The sequence below is a fragment of the Thamnophis sirtalis genome, unplaced genomic scaffold (assembly GCF_051295495.1).
Source record: "Thamnophis sirtalis isolate CommonGarterSnake01/CBP01778 unplaced genomic scaffold, rThaSir2_p1.2 scaffold_6, whole genome shotgun sequence".
Lineage (NCBI taxonomy): Eukaryota > Metazoa > Chordata > Lepidosauria > Squamata > Natricidae > Thamnophis > Thamnophis sirtalis.
Window position 1 is genome coordinate 48,955,468 of NW_028261386.1, and position 20,635 is coordinate 48,976,102.

Here is a 20,635-nt window from a genome sequence, read left to right on the forward strand (position 1 = left end):
TGGCTGGCTGGAGTCACTGAAGCAGTAGGCGTGAACTTAAATAGACTCGGGGGGATGGTAAAGGACAGGAGGGCCTGGTCACGATGGTCAGACACAACTTCGCAATTAACAACAAAATAAACCAGATTCTATAGAGTAATTTTAGCACTTATACTCTAGGGCACGGGTGTCAAACTCACGGCGTCACATTGCATCACATGACATTCGCATGTGACACATTCAGCCCACAGACTATCAGTTTGACACTCCGGCTCTAGAGGAAACTGCTGATCTGGCTTGTATTACTAAAAATTATTGGGGGGCAGGTACATATAAACTCAAGCGTGGCCACTTAAGGTGAATGGGAAACTTTAATTCATAGAAATTGTTTCCTTGGTCAGAGACAAATATTGGTGTGTAATCTAATGAATTCGCCTCAATGAGCAACCATATCTCCATCAGCTGAAGTTTCTGGGTTGGGTTCAGACAAGCCCACATAAAATTTTAACCCTTATTCTTAGCTTTATATAGTACAATGTTGTTTATGCTGTTTACAGAGCTGCTAATGCATTCATTTTCCCCACCCTTTTCTTTTGCAAGAGTCAGATAGTGTATTTCGTTCCGGATGGATGACCACAAGTGCTGTATGGAAGAAACCAGGCCTTGAAGAAGCAGTGGATGGAGCATGTGCAATGAGAGATGGTTTCCTGGGCTTTATTGCAGGCAAAAATGCTGCGGAATATCAGGTGATTCTAGTGATTGAGCCTGGGTTGTTCTTTGAATTAATGGAGGTAAGCAGAAAACTCATAACCTAATATTACATCTTAACTAGTACTTTAATTTTCAAATGTTTAAGAAAAGCTATTGAGAAAAGCCATTTATAATGCCTTAATTCAGAAATACTTACAAATATAAAGGGATATTTACTCAGTTAATTACAGGTAATCTTGACTTATGACCAGAGTTGTGGCCAGAACTTCTTTCACTAACTGATGCAGTCATTAATTGAGCCATGACCAAATTTATGACCTTTTTGCTGTGGCTGACTTCTTCCATTGGCTTTGCTTGATGCTTTGCTGGGAAGGTCATAAATGTGTAATCGTGATCCCCAATGGTTCAACCTTCGTAAATACATCCTGGTTGCCAAGTGCCCAAATTTTGATCATATTACTATTGAGACATTGCAATGATCATAAGTGCAGGAATCAGTTTTAAGTCACTTTCAGCACCATTGCAACTATGAATGGTCATTAAAGAATGGTCATAAGTTGAGAACTACCTGTAATGGTCGAACACTGACATAGAAACGTTCATTTATTATTATGATAAATACTACTTTAGATTTAGATAAGCAAGATACAGAATCCAAAGACAAGATATAGAACATGTTTATTTGCCCAATTTCAACCTTATGATCCTATGATTTTGAGCACAAAAGTTTTTTGTTTTGTTTTGTTTGCTTGCCCGTTTTAAAATAAAGGCCTCCTTTGACTTCCATTTTGTTTTTGTTCACTTTTCTACTTTTAGGGAACAAGATATGCAGTTCAGTAATATTCAACCTTGGACTCTGAACTGTTTGTAACCAAGATTCCCTATACTTCTCCCTTTTTATTTGGTGGTTTCACTTTCTTGAAATAGAGGCAAAGTATTTGAGGAGTTAGATAACCCCCCGTTTGAAAAGATCATGTATTCGGACTGTAGAGCCCTACTATATATATCTACAATTACAGACTAACAAGATGTAGCTATATAACATAGTTCCCTAGTGTGGTCATGTCTTAGGAGTTCTTGAATTGTACATAATGGTACACCATAAATGGAAATTATACATCCGATATCACAGTATTAATCCTGAATTTAATATTCAGTATTAAGTCTGAACAAGCCAAAGTAGACGTATGTTTGCATGTCTTGGTACCAAATCACATTATGGCTCAAATATGGCAAACCAGGCAAACTAGCTTATTGTCTTAATTAGAATTGTCACTGATTTTTTTGCATTTGTACCCTTTTCAAAAACTAGTCAGCATGATAATTTATCTTTAGGTGCTGCAACCTGAGGGGTGCTCTAGTACATCTCAGTTAAATGAAATAATGATGGCATCACAGACAACGCTGCTGACTGAAATACCTAGAGATGTGAATGCTGATGATATGATTAAAGGCACATTTCTAATAAACTTAGAAGGTAAAGTAGATTTTTGTTACACATCCACAACATGTTGAATGTGTTTGGGGCATGTGATAATAGGACTAGAGGAGAACTTCTCTTGATCTAGAGATAAGTCAGCAAAGAATGGGCTTTCATGTGGGATTAATTTGAATCTTTTCTGAAATAGGTGGTGATATCCGAGAAGAGTCTGCCTATAAAGTCATTGTTCTACCAGCTGCCAAATCAAAATGCCCCCGTTGTCGAAAATACACTGCTGATTCAGCAGAGACTCCATGTACACGTTGTATGCAAATACTTGGTGAGAAATGATACCTATTCCCATAGCGGTCAAATAGCTGTGCTGGCTAAAGCAAGATTCACATTTTGAGAAAACGTGGAATATAGAAGTATCTACAAGAAACCAACATATTGTTTGTCTGAAAGCTGGAAAGCTAAATTCAAAATTCACGTGTATATATTTAAGCTTGTACACTTAATAAACTGCTTACTAAAATGGCTGATAGTCCTTTTCTTTGTAAGTCAGAAAAGCAGCACAAGAGGAATTCAAATCCATGAACAAGCTGGCTTTTTTAGTCTGGTGTTCGCTAGCTGACAGTTGACTTTAGACTTTAGCACTTAGGTGGTGCAGCTTTATTGCCGTTCATGGGTCTGCATGAACTTTTTTTCTGTAGTTACTTCCAGCACAATCAACTCCCTCTCCCCCCCCCTCCGCCAACGCAGATCACATATCAGTAAGAAAAAAATATGTGGAGCCTTCATCCTGGTCTAGATTTCTCAATCATAATTAAGAAATTACTTTGTTAAATAAGCGTTTGCCCTTTAACTGTGTAGCAATAAATATGAGTGGATGGCTCTGCTTTCCACACAATGAGTAGGAGTTCAGTATTCAATTAATTTTTCACTGTGATTGTTAACCATTTAAGAGTGAAATACTATTTTACAAAGTCTCCACTCACCGTCAACAACAGACAGATGGAAAGATCTTCATGAACTTGGTTCTATCCCTAGTCCCACTGAATTTCAGACTACTCTGTCACAATAACTGAAGGACCACCATAGCCTCTTTTCTCCAGACAACAGCTACCTAGTTCCTTCAACTGTTCTATGCTAACTTCAGCACTCCCTCCAGGGGTTTTCGAACTTGACAGCTTTGGATACATGGACTTCAACTCCTGGAGTTCCCCATCCATCATGCTGGTTAGGGATTTCTGGGAGTTGAAGGCCACATATCTTAAAAGTCAGTCCAATTTCTCAATTGTTAACACTGTCATATATTGGAATAGTTATGGTCCAAATATAGCATTCAACATAGGGAAGAGAATGGAGTACACCAAATTACAATTAGCTATACAGCAAGGAAAGTTGTTACAAATGAGACCAATGTTTTTACAAAAGTGATAAACTAAAATTAGATTCCTGATTTTATTTGATATTTAAAACATGAAGAGGCAACACCTTTTTTTGTTTCCACAATGATAATTTTTCCCATCAGACAGCTTGCTCTTCATAAGTTGATACTGTTTTTATTGTGAAAACTCAGCCATAATATAACTGTAGAAAGCCATTCTTTAATGCTGCAAGTTTATGGCCAATTGCCTCTTGATTAAATGTAATTAGGCTATCATTTTGAAGAAGTATTACCTAACCAGCATACATAATATTTAAGAGCTCTGATTTCTTGGCTTCTGGTTGAATTCATCTTGTTTTAACATTTAAAAAGCAGTCTATTTTCTAGCACATAGGAAATTCTTAATATGTTAATTTGAACAGCACTAAATTGTTCTTAAGCAAACTATTACACAAATGCTCGGTATTAGAAATAAATATTTAGAGTTATACACAAATATACACACTGCTGGTATTACCCACCAACGGTAGATCTTAACATATATTTATCATCTCCGAAAGTCTTGAACTGTTAGATTACCAAAGATGTTGAGACTGTTTCATCAAGATGATTCTGGTTCTTATATACAATCTTCATTTTTATTAGAGACCTGTTTAGCCACCGTGCTTCAGTTTCAGTCTTGTCATGACATTCCTTCCACAGCTTCAATTAAATGCAAGGCAATGCTATACTGCCCATGGTTTTCTGGTAGGTGTTCTATCACTTTATTTACCAATTTAGCTGTTGTAGTAATTGGCACTTCTACATTTTTAAGATCTTGTGGATCCTGCAGAGAGAATTGAGATAGTCTTTAGGTTTCTCTACAAGAAATAGACATACTAGTTCATTTCTAAAACCTAACTGATAAACCTAAGAGAATCTCTATTCATGATTAGGAACCTCCTTTTAAACTAGTTTTATGAATGAACCCTAATTCAGTGATGAATATAGCAGATAACTACTGTTGAAGCTTTAGGATCATTTCCAAGAATTTTCAACCCTGCCACAGCCATTCTTAGAAGATAAAAGATGAATGACTTCTTGCTTTATTTAGAAGTTTGACAGCTAAGACAGCAAAACTCTAGTTACAGAAAGCAACCTCACCACTTTACTTCTGGGGTTAATTCTGAGATGGAAAAAACGTCTTTAAAAAGACTGCTTACCCTACCCTTAAATTAACCATACACACATCATCAATTCTTGTCTATGTTTTTGTGCAGTGCACTGAAGTGAAATAAAGCTCCGCCTCCAACTGCTGCAGGACCAATATGAAGCAGGTGTGCGCATTGTTCAATACATTTGTACAATAACATGGATTAAATGAAGTCCATCTCTACTCTGCACCATCCTTTTTCCAAAAAATATGACAAATGCTGAGTGTACTACTTGTACTGTATAAATAACTCATGAAATTCTCAGATAAATTACACACACTCTTATGCCTCCATAGCAAAGTTCAGATTCCACGCCATATAGACTGTTAATATTTAAGCAGCGCATGCTATTAGGGAAATAGTGGTGTAAATGTCACGTTGGCTCCTATATTGTACATCTTAGGTAAGCATGCTCAAATGAGTTGGCCCTGCTTTCCTGCTGCTGAGCAACATATATTACTCTATTTTCATTTTCACGTATGAAACCTTTTTGCATCCATTTCATTTTTTTGTACAGCATTAATAAACAAAAGTACCTATCAACTTCTTAAATTACAGTTTTCTGAATACACTGTTCCTTATCTTATCTTGCAATATGTTTAAAAAGCAGTGGATCTTACCATAGCTTTAAGCCAAGTGCAAAGTGTTGTAGGTAGTCTGGCCAAGAGCTCCATGCCTTCTTTTGTTTGAGTGTGCAGTAAAGCATAGGCCAGCCTCTGTCCAGCCAGCACCAACAACTGGGATGCAAGCACTTCTTTGTCCTCTACCTGAAGAACAGCCTGCATATACAAGACATCAACTATGTCAGCTGTTACTCTTGCAACACACAATACTTGTTTTTCAAAACAACTTTTGAAAAGAAGCCTCCGATGGATGGAGATACATGCAAGTCAGTCCAAGAAGGCACCTTCTCATGAAGCTACTTTTCATTTTAAAAAGTACCCTGTCAAAAGTTAGTTAAAAGTATTAAGAGAACAGTTTGTTCACAAAAAAATAATATGGTAATGGTCAAATATACACATTTATAAAGCCAACATACAAAGGTTTTAAAGTTTTTAAAAATCAAATTTAACTCCTTTAATCCCTGCAAGACTTAGTCATTGCAAGGCTTTACTCTATTGTATAATACTGTGTTGGCATATCAGAAATGGGGTGCATAGGGAAAAAAGGGTGAAGGTCGTGTGTGATTGGTTGTGTGTGTGTGTTTGTGAATATGTGCGTAAATATGTTCTAAAATTCTTGCATATATAGGGCATGAAAAAAGCACCACAATACAAACATAAAAACCTTTTTTATCCACGCATAAGAAAGCACAATTAATACCAAATTTGGAGATTTCAAGTGTCTTGGCTTAGGAGTGACTAGTTTCTGAGCAAATGCTGAGAAGGCTCCAAAAGCTTTTTCTTTTCCTTTTAATAAAAACCTCTTCTTAATTCCTACTCTCCTTCCCATTTTCTGCTACAAGGCACAAAGTTTGGAGGGCACAATCCTGAGGAAAACAGGTGCACTTCTCTTTTTTATGTTTAGATGCGTAAGAAGGCATCCTTTCTAGATGGCACACCAGATGAATACATGCAAAAACAGCAGTACCAGTGCCAGAAGTTTATTTTAGAGAGAGGAGAAATTTCTCACTCCTATTAGCTGCTTATCTGCACCTGAACTCACTGGATCATGGGTGTTAAAGTCAGAACTATACCTAACAATGTTTTCTGGATGTTTTCCAGGATAGTATTGCTATAATACTACAGCTTTTCACACAATTGTATAGGTTTGTATTAACATAGGTTTCATATGGTCTTCAGAGGGAAATAGGTGTAGACTAACCACTACAGTTGCTTCTGCTCCCCAACCCACATCTACATAAAAGATGCTGCAGTGGAGGAAAAGCACATGAACAGTAATATAGAGCAATGGATCCTGATTGACCTAAATTTCATCTAAATTTGGAGGAATGGTGTGACAACTCTAGCAGCCAATTTGGGAAATGTTCTCCACCTTAAATAAGACATGGTATTATAACATCATATACTTGGTTGTTCTCTACTGTCTCTAATACACTCTCCATAATCACTTAGAATACTTTTTTAATCTGCTAGAGTCAGTTTATCCTTTCTCTAGCAAGCTTTTTTTTTTTAAATTCTGCAAGCTTTTTTAATCAAACGTATTCAAAATGCATCTTTGCATTTATAGGGGGAAAAAACCAAGCCAGGATTTGAGAGCAATGTAAAGAAGTTTCACTAATAACCATGACAAAACTGTACAATTTGTATATCTGCTGCTGCCCTCAACAGGCAGAAATGCATGACTGCTGTGCATACAATTTCTGTGTGTAAAATGTGTACCTCTTCTCCAAGATGATCCAGGCCGTAATTATAGAGCTCACACACGTAGTACCGTCTGATTATATCCTCAGAAATTTGAAGATGATGTGCCAGATCCAAAGCCAAGGCAGGCCAATCCCTATCCTTTAGTGACACTGCAACTTCTTCCGATCTGTCTGACATCTGAGACGGAGCTTGGGCCTGAGCCAGTGCACTCACCAGTTTGGTTAAGAACTTGCAAGCAAAAGAAAAACCTCCACATCAGCACCAGTTTGCAAAAAAGAACACCCACGCTTGTTCATTTCCTCCCCAGATTTAACTTACTTGATGGCGTAAGCTAAGCAGAGTGGGATCTACTTCTCCACTAGGCAGTAACTGAATTGAAGTCAAGTCTTTGAAAAAAGCATTTTTACCCTGTAAGAATGGAACACAGAGGAACAAGATAGAAAACAGCTACACTTGCTTAATGCAAGTATACAGTATGCAAAGTATGGAAGTAAATAGGCTGCTTCCCAGGTCAACGCAGCATTAATTTCTGTTCGGAATTTGTAAAGTCAATTAGCCTTGATTCCTATGTAGGTGGATAAAATACAAAATCTAACTTGGTAGGAGAACTGCCCAAAAAACTTCTACCAACTTCTAGATTTTTTCTATTCTAACCGTAGCTTCTCATTCAATGCCCTGCATGAGTTTAAACTCTAGGGTTAGAGATACTTTTCACATTCAATTAACTTCAAAGGTGGTATTCAGCAGGTTCTGACTTGTTCTGGAGAACCGATAGCGGAAATTTGAGTAGTTCGGACAACTGGTAAATACCACCTTTGACTCGCCCTGCCCCCATCTATTCTCTGCCTCCTGAGTCCCAGCTGATTGGGAGGAAATGGGGATTTTGCAGTATCCTTTCCCTGGAATGGGGAGGTAACGGAGATTTTACAGTATTCTTCCTCTGCCACACCCACCAAGTCACACCACACCCACCAAGCCACACCATGCCCACCAAGCCACGCCCACAGAACTGGTAGTAAAAATTTTGAATCCACCACTGTTTAACTTGGAGCCCACATTTGAGAGTCAGCAGTTTTCAACAAAGTGTCATGTCCGCATACCTTGCTATCAAAAAGAGAGAGGGGTTTCACACTCTTCAGGGAGAACTTCATGGTTCCATACAAAATGATGCAGAGCACGGACTGGTGCTCAACCAGAGGATAATGGATGTGTTTCTGTTCAAGTGCTAACTCCACTAACGAGCTTTGTCCTTCAACAGACACCCAGGCATCTTCTGTGTCCAGCACAGGAAGTGGCATTTCATCACACCGTATATCAGCCTGATGCAGTAAGAAAGAGAAAAGCATTGGTATTTTAAAAGTAATTGAACATGGCACATTGGCCATGTTCAAAGAAACTCAGAGGTTAGTTGGAGAAGGAGGAAAATTATCAGCAGGACCAGGAGTAACAGTTGCATCAAGAAATCTTACTTGAAAATAAAAAAAAATGTACAGCTAAAAATATTTATTTATTCAAGTGGAATGTGGCTAAAAATTGCATTATGTTACTATCTTCTGGTTTACAGGAATCTTTGGCAACAATCCTTACATAAGGTTTAATTTACAGAACTATTGACATTACTTTGAAATTGGTCAGACTGATGAGAGATGATGAATGTATTAGAAATAATGTGCAGTTTAGGTTGAGGAAGGAGTTATTACCTCCATGAGAATCTGAAGAAGATCTGAGCAAGACCCAAGGAAACAGGACACTGCGTTGTCACTCATCCCTACATCCTATTTGACAAAGAGGAATTCATTTGTAAAAAAAACCCATTTCTTGAATATGTTTTAAAATATTTGTAGACAGAAATTAAACATTTAATGCAAAAAGAAGAATCTGAGCAGTAAAAAAATGAGTCATGCAAGACTCAGTATTCAATGCATTTTTTAATTTATAAAGTTCTTTGACTAAATGTTTTATATATTTTTGTATTTACATCTATATATTTCATCAACAGTCAAATTTATATTTAAATAAATTGAAAATTACTAGATACATTTATCTGCCTCCAGTAATTTTTCAGTGGAATATGTCATTGGCAAGATGAAATCATACCTAAAAAATGAACCTCACTTACTTATAAAGGCTGGCCATGTGAGGATAATGAAAATTGTTTAGGATTTAAATGGGGCTGGGGAGGAACATTAGCTGGCACCAAATACTAATCTAGAAGGATTTTTAAAGGATTGCAAAATATTCAGATTAAAATACAGATTCTCTGAAAGGCCCTAATCGGAATATTGCCAAACATTTGCTAAAGTTTCAAATTTTGAAAGGATGCAGACACACATAGGCAGCAAGTTTACAAAAAAATGGTATATTTTTCATCAAGAATTCTATATAATATATAATTTGTGGAGTTTCAATCATAGTTGTCCAATGCTAATTCTTTAGGAGAAAGATGTTGAACCGATTCAGCACAAGGCTGCTCAGGCCTTTTTCTAGTTTGTTCTTTCAGTTGAACTTTAAAAGAAATCTGAGCAACTGGCAACTGGCATCAGCATCATTTCTAATACAACAGAGGTGGATAATGGATATGGAGCTTACTTTATCGGAAACAAATTCTGCATCACTCAACCAAATCTGATTGAGGAAAAATACAAGATAACTGGGCCAGCAAATACACTAGTGTGTAGCAATAATTCCTTAAAAGGGCAGGAGATTGAGCTAGATGGTCTCAAAGATTCCCTCCAATCTTTAGATTCAGTGAAAACATTTTTATTTTTAACTTTGTAGAGAAACAAATAAAGCTCCTCATTCAAACCTAAACATCAGAACTACTTTATTCTGGTAAAAACATGCTTAAGATGGAGGGAAAAAGTGAATGAAGGAGTACAAATCTGCTCAAAGTCATGTTCGCTTCATGGAAATTTGTCTTAAATATCATCTTAAATTAAAAACCTAAAATAATAGGTGTCTCTTGGGCTAAGCTCAGAGAAAGGTGAGCTAAATAAAATGATGAAATAACTGTAAGCCAAGGGTATTGCCTTAGCTAAAGTTGGCAGAAATCCCCAAATTCTAGTTAACACAGATGTCATCAGATCTTGTATGCATATTTTAAATAAAGAAAAAGGTTTACTTGCCCGTCTGCATAACCTGTCTTTTGGTGCTTTTCCAACCTATGGCAGAAATTTATTTAGAAGGACTCAATACGCTAATATATTCCATCTCAACAAATAGATAAATTGCCATCTCTTTTCACCACAAACGTTTTTTTTTTAAAAAAAAAAACCTCCCTCCTCCCAACTTCCCATATGTTTATGGGTATGCGTGAAATAACATTTCTTTTAAGTTATGACTAGTAGCTAAGTCTTAGTGCTTTTCCCCAGAATTAATTATTTCAATCTTTTAATCAACGAATTAGTAAATCAATCTAGACAGAGGTCTAGATTTGGTGATGAAGTGATGAGAAAAAAACATCTACTGATGGACTTCAGCAGCAATAAAAAAAACAAGATGTTAAAAAAATCACTGAGAAACTCGGTTTGAAGAGATAATGTGTGCAGTTGAGAGGGATGAAAAGATTTTTTTTTCTCCCTAGAATTCTCCTGCAAGTGCAACATCCACTATTTTTCCCCCCTTGGGAGCAGGGAAGGATGGACAAACTTATATTTCTAGCCAGGTGCCTTAAGCTCTCTCCTGAATTGCTCCTGAGTACAAAGAGTATATCCTAAGAGCTGCTGACTGTCTCCTGACAGGAGTAGGTCTGTAATTTGGGAAGACTGCATGACTACCATGTGAATCCAGAAAAATATTTCGCTAGCTGAATTAAGTGTTGACAGATGTAGCAAGCATGCACACATCTCTTCGGTAGTATGTGATACGTAGTATCTAAAAATATTTTTCCTAATGGCTTTCAAATCAAAAGAACTAACAGTTCTACTTTCTACTGTTTTGGTTAGATACCACCTTGTGTGCTGTGTCTTGTTTTGCACTCCACATAGAATAATAATATCCAAGTATTTGAATGCAATTCAGAAAGAAAGCCAAGCTCTTTTCTCTAGAATGTCAATGATGAAATAACAGATTTAAATTAAAAGAAGGCAGGTGTCAATTGAATATCAGAAAATAACCCCAGTAAAGTAAGCAGTGTTTAAGAATGGAACCAAATTGTCCTGAGAGGTAATTAGCTCCTCTTCATTGAGTATAGCTAACTACAGAATTGTAGAACTTAGATTCAGTCCTAAGAAAGGTTTGAACTTAGTGACCTGAAAATCTATAGCTAACCAAGTTTCATTTACTGAGAGTCCTTACATGAAAGCGATATTAGATATTCTATTTAACTTGGTTTTTTAACATAATGCAATACATACCTTGTCCATTAAGTAGGTAGCCGCAGACAGCCTTTTCACTATGAATGTGTTCCACATCATTAGAGCAATTCCTGAAATAGTTACACAAATTTAGGCAAGCAACATCAAATGGTTTTGCCAGGTGAACTCATAAACTGCATGTTTCAAAAACGCCAATAATAAGTATTTATACGGATTACTTATATATAAATACCAAGCAGTTTCATTAATGAAGAATTCGTAATTGATTACGGCTAACAGTTACAACTTAGTAAAGCCAACATAAAAATATGTGCTTTTAGAAAAAAACTGAAAAATCTAAAATGACTGGACCTGACGTACAGCTAAGAGTACCGTATGTCTTTTCATGGGCTCAATTCACCCCAGAGCTCTACCTGTAAGTGTTTATTAAGTGGTAACCTGAAAACCATGGCTAAAGATCCAGGAGGGAGGGAGTTAAGTATCATTAAATGAGTAGGAATTTTGATTTGAGAGAGGCTCCACACTTCTCATATTTCCTGTATTTGTTAAGTAGCAATGTGTTGCTTGGAGAGATCTTCAAATTATTTATAAATTAATAAGCATTTACTAATGTAATGGGGCACTGACAAACGTGACATACAATGTTTATTGTGAACCAAGTCCAGTTTTGACACTGACTTCAGAATACTTCAATACTTCCATGCAGTTTTGATTTGCAGACAAAAATGACAGCTGGGGACTCAACACATAGATAATTCTGAATCAAATTCTCTACTTCGCATTGACACTTCCAGAATACTTTCTTTATTCTTACCATGTTGAATATAACCATTATCAATGCATCCAAGATGTTCTATGGCTCTGATGAGAAAATGTGCTTCCTTGATTAGAACAACAGAAATAACCAATATTAGTCAGTGCAATGAAGCACATAAACAATAATCTTCCCAACTACTTATTATTTCAATTTATTATTACAGGTTGTGTTGTAGATAATATTTTCTGCATACAGATCTTTATGACCAGATAGTGTAGGCCATGACAACACAAATGCTATCTATTCACAGAAGCAAATAAAAAAAATTATAGTTCTATAAAAGTTTCAGCTTTTCAAAAGTTATTCAGACAGAAATAACCGCAGCTGAGTTGACTCTTCTCAAAGTTTGAAGTAAAAGTTATTATAACCACCAAGTAGCATATAATGGGACCTATCATAAATAATTTCTAAATATTCTGATATATTATTTAAGGCTGATATATTGATATCAAATATTGAATAAAATAAATAAAATATATTTTATATATTTTATTTTAATTACCATATCCTAGAAAATTGCAGCAAAGTTTTAATAGTGATAAAGTACAGTTTGTACAGTTGACATATAACCTGATCTTCCATTTAAACAGTTTCTATATCAATACAGTGTGTCCCTTTTTTCAGCTCACTTGGGGAGAACATTTATATGCCATCACTTCTAATAAATTATAACAATATCAATGTGCAAAATGTGCCCTATCACTTGAAACAAAGAGGATAAGGATACCCACATACCAAAATAAAATTATCGGACAATCATAAGGCTGAATGGGAACTTGGAGGTCTTCTAATCCAACAACTACCCTTACACCATCCCAAGTAAATTGTTGTCCAATTTTTTCTTGAAAACCTCCAGCAATGAAAAACACCCCATAAGTCCAGGAGGCAGCTTTTTCATTGATTAACTGTTCTCACTGTCAGAAGATTCTTCCTTAATTTCAGTTTGAATTTCCCTCTGATGAAATTCCACCCGTTGCTTCTTGTCCTGCCTTCAGGTGTGAGACATCTCTCTTGGATGACTCCTGCGACTTTAATTACTGACCCTGAACTGCCAGCAGAAAAAGAATCGCAGGCTTCTGTTGGGGACAGCTTGCAGGCCAGTGAAGAGGAGGGGGAGGAGCTGCCTTCCTTGGTGGATCTCACAGCATGCAGGGCAGAAAACTGAGGTCTGCAGATTGCTTGGGAAAAGGCTCCGTTCCTCTTGAATGACTGCACTGGGAAGCTATTTAGTACGGCAGACAGAGGGAGGCATTGCTGGGAACGACATGTGTGGGTTGTGGCCATGTGTTTGTCCTTGTTTCCTGCTTGACTTTTGAGCTTCTGAACCTCTATAACAAGTGAGCTAATGTAAATGTACTTTTAGTTTTGCCTGGGGGCTTTATGTTCATTTCTTGGATTTACTTGTTTGAGCAGCTTGTTATTTGTTTTATGGACTAATTGACCATTGCCTGGGGAATTGATCTGGGCATGGTCGTGGCTGGCTTCGTTTGGGACAGTTCCAAAGCTAGGTGAAGGGAACTGCTGGGGAATACCAATAAAACCATCCATAAACTATAGTGACATGAATGTGTGAGCGAGTGGGGCAGCGCAAGATGCTATCTATGCAGAATAAATCAATCCTCTCTTCCTTACGACAGTACTTCCGCTACTGGAGATGGCTATCACGTCACCCCTAAGTTGTTTCTTTGGGAGGGGGGGGGATTAGGCTAAACATACCACGTTCCCTTAACTATTCATCATAGGATTTAGCCTTCAGACCCCTTATCATCTTTGCTGTTCTTCTCTGCACTCTTGGTAGGGCTTGCTTCACATCTTTTTTGTGCCATGCAACAAGAACTGGATGCAATATTCCAAGTATGGCCTCACTAATACATATAGATTAGTACTATCACTTCCTGTGATCTTGAAGCTATCCCTCTGTTGATGCAACCTAAGACTGCATTGGCTTTTTTGGCAATTTTAAGCAATTTTTTTAGCCTAGCAGTAGTAGCAGTAGTAGTAGCAGTAGCAGTTAGACTTATATACTGCTTCATAGGGCTTTCAGCCCTCTCTAAGCGGTTTACAGAGTCAGCATATTGCCCCCAACAACAATCCGGGTCCTCATTTTACCCACCTCAGAAGGATGGAAGGCTGAGTCAACCCTGAGCCGGTGAGATTTGAACAGCCGAATTGCAGAACTGCAGTCAGCTGAAGTAGCCTGCAGTGCTGCATTTAACCACTGCGCCACCTCGGCTCCTAAGCCTACCTATTTTCTAACTACAAAGCCTGAACAAAAAATAATGAATTACTGTCATTATCTGAAAAGGTCAGGTAAGATTGTGCGTATCATAAAAAACACAAGGAGTAAGGAAATGAAAGGCTTCCTTTACCTCTGGGTCTTTGTTCCACTGTACAACATACTCCCAGCAGGAATGAGCATGGAGGACATCCATCTCCAGGCTGCAAGGAAACTGTTCGTATGCTAAACGGAGTAGTTCTGGGAACATGTTTTAAGAAAGGATGATTATTATTTTGAATTCCATTGCTGCAATAAACAGAAATAAAGAGCATGCCTGGAATTATTTTTTTTACCTAACATGGGTTCCATGCTCGGCTGATCTTCTCCACCTTCACCTACAAAATTGCTGTCAGTCTGCTGTGGTTCCTCCTTGCTTTCTGCTTCATTGTTCTGTCGGCCTAATCTGAGTAAGGACAAACTGAGGTCTTGCTTAAAAATCCATTTGGCTACACTGTCAGCAACGCCTCCTAAAGGAAAGTGGACAAGGTTTAGGATCAGTTTGCAAATTTCCCCCAAAACAATAGTTCTTTCTTTCTACTGTAATCTTAAACTATGGAATTTGCTGCCATTGGATATAGTAGTGCACAAATAGGGAGATAGGACTGGACAAATTCATGGAACGCTTAGTTCTCAGTGACTACTATATTGGGGATTTCATTTTATCTATGAACACTTAAAACATTTATAAATATAGAGGTGTGATGACTATACTACTTCCTGTCTCACAAGCAGCATACTATATTTTAATGTCGATTCTTTAAATAGTCGATCGTCTTCTCCATGCCTATGCGTCTGAAAGTGTAGATTGCTGTCTCTGTGCATGTTTCAACAGGTGTAAGATGAAAATGGTTTGAAGGACAGTGTCTGGGAGTTTAGCCATAGGTGGGATTCAAGCAGTTCTCACCAGTTCCCCCGAACCGTTAGTTAATTGCTTATGCAGTTCAGAGGACCGGTGCTAGAGAGGGATTTTTCTCTCTCTCTCCCTCCCTTCAGTTAATAGTTCCACTTAACAGCTGCAACTGGAATGCAGCCCATACATACTGTACCAAGTAAATAAACAGCAGCAGAAACTGACAGGATTAGGGCAGGGAAACCCATCAATCACCCATCTAGGGATGGGATTAATCTCTTCCCTTCAGGAAGAAGGACAAGATTACAAGCATTTTCATGATAAAAAGTGTTAAGTAACGCTTCTGTGATCAGCTGATACTCTCTGGAGTTCCCTAAGACCTTTTATAGCTGCTGCAGTGTTGGCTACTTCTTGTTTTGTCTTGAGGGAAAAGTTAACAGGACGGGACAATGATGCATCTTATTCATACAGGCCATGAATTTAATGCATGTGTGATCCAGCCAGCTATATTGCTTCTGCTGTGAAGCACCCCATTTAGAACATAGAGAACATAGAACAATAGAGTTGGAAAGGTTAATGGCTTTTGGCAGCACACCAAGGCTTTCAATTAGCCTGAGCAGCTGTTCTTAGTTTCCCCCTCAGCTGCTGCGTTTGCTTTGGGGTTGACTTTTTTTTAAAAAAGGGGGAAGTTTTCTGCATTGTTTTAATGGTGCCTGGCACTGTCCTTTTGGGGTGTACTTCCCTCACTCTTTTTGAAAGCTTCTAGTGATGGAGCACCCACAACTTCTGAAGGCAATCTATTCCATTGGTTGATTGGTCTCACCCTTAGGAAATTTCTCCTAAGTCCTAGGTTACTTCTCTCTTTGGTTAGTTTCCATCCATCCTTTCTTGTTGTGCCTTTTGGTGCTTTGGAAAATAGATTGACTTTCTCATTTTTGTGGGAGCCCCTCAAATTTCCTGACAGAACACTTAAATCAGTGGAACAACTTGCCTCCAGAAGTTGTAAATGCTCCAACTGCAAGTTTTTAAGAAGAGATTGGATAATCATTTGTCTGAAGTGGTGTAGGGTTTCCTGCCTAAGCAGGGGGTTGGACTAGAAGACCTCCAAGGTCGTTTCCAACTCTGTTATTCTATTATATTCTAAATATTGGAACAGTGCTATTTTATTGTGAGTTGGACTAAGGAGAAATTTTCTAAGGGTGACACCAATAAAGTTGGCCACGCCCACCCAGTCACATGATCCATTTCCCACAGAACACACAGGAAGCCACAAAATCTGGGTAGGTGTGGCTGGGGGGGCATCATGTGACTGGGTGGGAGTGACATTGAATTGGTCACAGCTACTTACTCACATACCCACCAAGCCAAGCCCTCCAAGACACGCCCACAGAACTGATAGTAAAAAAAAATTGAATCCCACCACTGTGTTCAGCATAGCCCAGGAATGCTGGTAGCCTACTGAGCTGCCCTTGCTTCTCTTCTACCTCTCATGCTACTCAACCCTTCTCAGGATGGCTGGCCCTACAGGATTTGAGGAGACTATAAACTGTATCAATATTATACCTTTTAAACCAGAGTGTTTTTATATATGAAAACGACACCAGATTCCAGGGCATGAGGGAAGAACTAAAATTGGAATGAACTGGACCACTCAGGGTGGGAAGGTGTGTCATCCTCCACAGACCAAGTTTCATGTGCCAATGTGACATTTAGGCAGGCTTCTTATTTATTTATTATTCTATGTGCATACACATTTGTAATTCTATTTGTTATGGAATTTGGACTTTATTAAAGATAAAATGGTTGAAACCAGCTCAGACTGTTCCCAAATAAAACTCTTCAAGTCATGAAACTGTCCCCAAGAGGATTTCAATGGAAATACACTGTCAGTCTCAGTCCCCTCTGCAGTTTCCTACTCTATTTCACACATTACTCTGGAGAGTTTCCTGGGCTGAGTCCCAAGCAGCTACCCCAGGAGAAGAAATTAACCGCCACCCTTTTCCATCCCAACCCTTTTGGGAGGGGGATCACCTTTTCCTCCTTCAAGCAACTTCTTTACAGAAAGTCTCCCGAGGGGCTCAGCCTGCAAAGAAGAAGCTGGGCTTGTCTTCTTGCTCAGTTTACTATTCAGGAGTGTCTGAAGTATTAGGCAATCCTCTAATTGTTTCAGGAGAAGCTTCCAGTATTCTATATCAAGAGAGAGGGCTTCCCAGGAATCTGTATCAGCACCTACAGTTATTTGGGGAAACTAATAAAAAAATGCTTTGTGAACTTCTCATATTAACAAGCTGACATTTTACATATTGCGTGCAGAAAGTCCAGATTTACAAACTTCAATGAAGAAAGAAGAAAACAAGTTACAGCATTCTGTCATATGTTCAGCACATACGTATTGTATTTGTACGTGCTATTTTTAAGAAGGTTCCCTTAGAGATGAGAAACAGCAGGAGATGCACCTTGAGTAAATACACATAAGATGTTTACACATTTCATATTAAATTGCCAGAAGTTTAAATTGAGGATGGAAAGAAGCCGGCAGTACTGCTCTATTTAATCTAAAAATAAAACGAGTGAACAGGGAGATCTGCATCCCTTCAACTCCTTGGGGAAAGGACGTGATAATATAAATACATGTATTATGATCTGTGTTCATACAAGGACTGAGATAGAGCATGAGCAAATTCAAAAACAGTCAACTTTTGTTTAGTAAGAAGAAACATTTGTATTTTGTTTACATTACATTTCTTTTACTGGCACTTAATGTGCTTATTAACAATAATAAACTATAAAGTGATTGTAACTTAGAAATGTAAACAAATGAATCAAGGCACCAAAGAAGACACCAGCACTGAGTCAGTTAAAATTTTCTTCTAAAAACAAACCAGGAGACCCCTAAAGTTTGTTGGCATCTGCTAGTGAGAGAATTACAGAAATCCTAGCTTCTTTATACAGCAGGTTCAAAGGCCTGGCAGTAGCTGTATACAGTTTAGTACAGCCATTTCATAGTATTCATAATGGGTAAGCAACATATGAAATTTAGTTGCATCCAGTCATTGCCTAAACAATGAGACCTCACTTGTACATTTTCCAAGATACTTTATAATTGGATGTTTAGCGGCAAGTATTAAGAGTTGATTGTTTATTTTGGGGTAGGCTTTTTTCCCCCTTTGTAACCAAAGAACAGAATCTGAAGTTACATACCTTTTTTTCTGCAACACTATCACTTATCTGTGCTGTTACTGAATGCCCAACATGAGCAAATACCAAAGCAGCTCCATTATTCTCAGACTGAATACAAGCTGTTCTCATCTGCTGCCACCAGGGGGAAATGGACTGAGAATCCCAAGAATCATCTGTAGCAACCAAAGTCAAAAACATGCATATGGGATGTCAACAACAGTTAGAAAATGCATTTGTTACAGAGGTTTTATTCCCAAATATTCACTTGTGAACAGGGAAACTTGTTTACTGATAGACTAAGAGAAACTATTAAAAACAAAGGTAAGGATATCTGTACATTTAGAGACCTCAGGTAGCTGTTAAGAGGGGGAGAGAATTAACTACCCACAGTAAGATCAAAGGAGTATTTGCAAAGTCTGTCAGCTGAGCATGTGTAGAGAGTATGGGAGATGACCTTGATGGTGATTTGCAAGATCTGTTAACAATAGGGAGTGACAAGAAAAGAGAGATGATTATCAGATTTGCAAGGTTGATTTCAATTGCACACAAAGTCTAAAACTATTTTTATTGGGAGTGGCTATAACAGAATTGGGCAAGTATGATCATGCTATACCTCCTCCCGCTTCTTATAACATTATGGATTGGGAAGGTCTCTATCTGAACCTCTTCCACACTTTATATTTGTGTGGACTTAAGAAGTGTTTCATTGCTTTATAACGGATCTTGCATATCTCCATCAAGGTAATTTTCTAAACTCTCTACACAGCATGTGAATATTCAGATCTTTTCAATGACATCATGGGAATTTTTTTTTTATTTGCATGCAACATTAGGTCTGTAATATCTGCTTTCAAGTTCTGGCAACTGCCTGTTTTCAGAAATTGAGCATGTTCACTGAACGTCTCCCACCTGTCATTCTGCTCAGAAGTGACAACGCAGCTTGAAGGCAGCAAACTGACTGGGTTCTTTGAAGAACGATCTTTTCCTTGGAAAGCCACACACTGAGCAGAAGGGACTAAAAAAAGAGGTAGACAGTTTAGGAGGTTTAATGAGAACAGATTTGGGAAATCACTTTTCCAATAAATTTAGTAAACTTTTCTAAACAAAAGAGAAGTTACTTCAACGTTCATCTGTTGACCACTGCATTCATATTATTAATATCCTCTAGAGACAGACAGGATTTCAAGTTTGAAATCCTAGTCATGTGTATTTGTTCAATCATTCTTTCTCATTTTAATCATGATTTAATTGGGACCCCAGTTCCTTATCTTCTGCATTTGCATTCCGCAAAGAGTTATCCTAATTTTAAAATGCCAAACATTTTTTTCTGATGTTTTCAATCATTTTGGCTTAATCTGATTAATCTAAAATTGCTTTTAATTTTTCCGACATACATCTCAACAAAGTGGATAATCTCAGCAGAATTTTAATCCATAAGACTTTTTTTTCTCATTTTAGCTACATGGCAACTAATTGTGTGTTGTATGTGTCCTGTCAAAGAATCCTCCTGTCAAAGGTCTAGGGTTCACTGGTTTCCCATGCCTCAATTAAATTCCAAAGGAAGATGCCATAAGGGAATTCCTTAGTAGGGGGTTTCTTCCAAATCAGAAAGCATGAATAATTGAAAAGAGTACAAAGAATGTAAAATATGTTTAACAAGAAACAAGCAGTTTTAAATCTTGCAACAATAATACAAGCAGTTTTAAATCTTGCAACAATAAACAGGATCAAAACAATCATCACAAATATATCTAACGTTCCCTGTGAATAAAATAGAAAATCTTTTTTCACAGGGAAAGAAAACTGTGGAAACTAAAAGATAAATTTTATTACAGCACTTCATGGAAGTAAATTAAAAAATATGTGTCTCAATCTTCACTCCTGGTAACTGCCTCCCCTACAGTTTTCTAGGTTTTACTTCACTATTTTTATAAATTTCTATATTTCTATAAACAGTGATGGCAGGATTCCTTCTTCCTCCTCTTTTCCCTACAACCCCATGAAATGGGCTGATCTGAGAGAGAATGACTAGCCAAAATAATCCAGCCACTTTCATGCCTAAAGCAGGGCTAGAACTCTCAGTCTCCTGGTTTCTAATCTGGAGTCTTAACCACTGCACCAAACTGACTCTGTAACAAGTTAAGCATCCCATTTTTATGATAGAGATGTAGCCA

At 37.7% G+C, this 20,635-nt stretch overlaps 2 protein-coding genes across 4 annotated transcripts in view; one reads left to right on the plus strand and one right to left on the minus strand.

Moving 5' to 3' along the window:
• Positions 1 to 2,647, plus strand: part of IARS2 (isoleucyl-tRNA synthetase 2, mitochondrial) — a 36,459-nt gene extending 33,812 nt beyond the window's left edge. The window contains exons 21-23 of the mRNA XM_087717812.1: positions 580 to 770; positions 2,026 to 2,167; positions 2,319 to 2,647. Coding sequence (XP_087573938.1) covers positions 580 to 770; positions 2,026 to 2,167; positions 2,319 to 2,461 — 476 coding nt within the window. The 3' untranslated portion in view covers positions 2,462 to 2,647. The remainder of the gene's footprint in view (positions 1 to 579; positions 771 to 2,025; positions 2,168 to 2,318) is intronic.
• Positions 2,648 to 3,560: 913 nt separating this feature from the next.
• Positions 3,561 to 20,635, minus strand: part of RAB3GAP2 (RAB3 GTPase activating non-catalytic protein subunit 2) — a 57,262-nt gene continuing 40,187 nt past the window's right edge. For 2 of the 3 annotated variants that reach the window (XM_087717808.1, XM_087717807.1), the window contains exons 22-35: positions 19,371 to 19,476; positions 18,483 to 18,634; positions 17,313 to 17,529; positions 14,725 to 14,898; positions 14,523 to 14,629; positions 12,151 to 12,217; positions 11,376 to 11,446; positions 10,146 to 10,181; positions 8,721 to 8,795; positions 8,121 to 8,339; positions 7,339 to 7,428; positions 7,036 to 7,248; positions 5,314 to 5,472; positions 3,561 to 4,326 (exon numbers count right to left, since the gene is read on the minus strand). In XM_087717808.1, coding sequence (XP_087573934.1) covers positions 4,183 to 4,326; positions 5,314 to 5,472; positions 7,036 to 7,248; positions 7,339 to 7,428; positions 8,121 to 8,339; positions 8,721 to 8,795; positions 10,146 to 10,181; positions 11,376 to 11,446; positions 12,151 to 12,217; positions 14,523 to 14,629; positions 14,725 to 14,898; positions 17,313 to 17,529; positions 18,483 to 18,634; positions 19,371 to 19,476 — 1,830 coding nt within the window. In that variant the 3' untranslated portion in view covers positions 3,561 to 4,182. The remainder of the gene's footprint in view (positions 4,327 to 5,313; positions 5,473 to 7,035; positions 7,249 to 7,338; positions 7,429 to 8,120; positions 8,340 to 8,720; positions 8,796 to 10,145; positions 10,182 to 11,375; positions 11,447 to 12,150; positions 12,218 to 14,522; positions 14,630 to 14,724; positions 14,899 to 17,312; positions 17,530 to 18,482; positions 18,635 to 19,370; positions 19,477 to 20,635) is intronic. The other variant, XM_087717811.1, reaches the window with a different exon arrangement.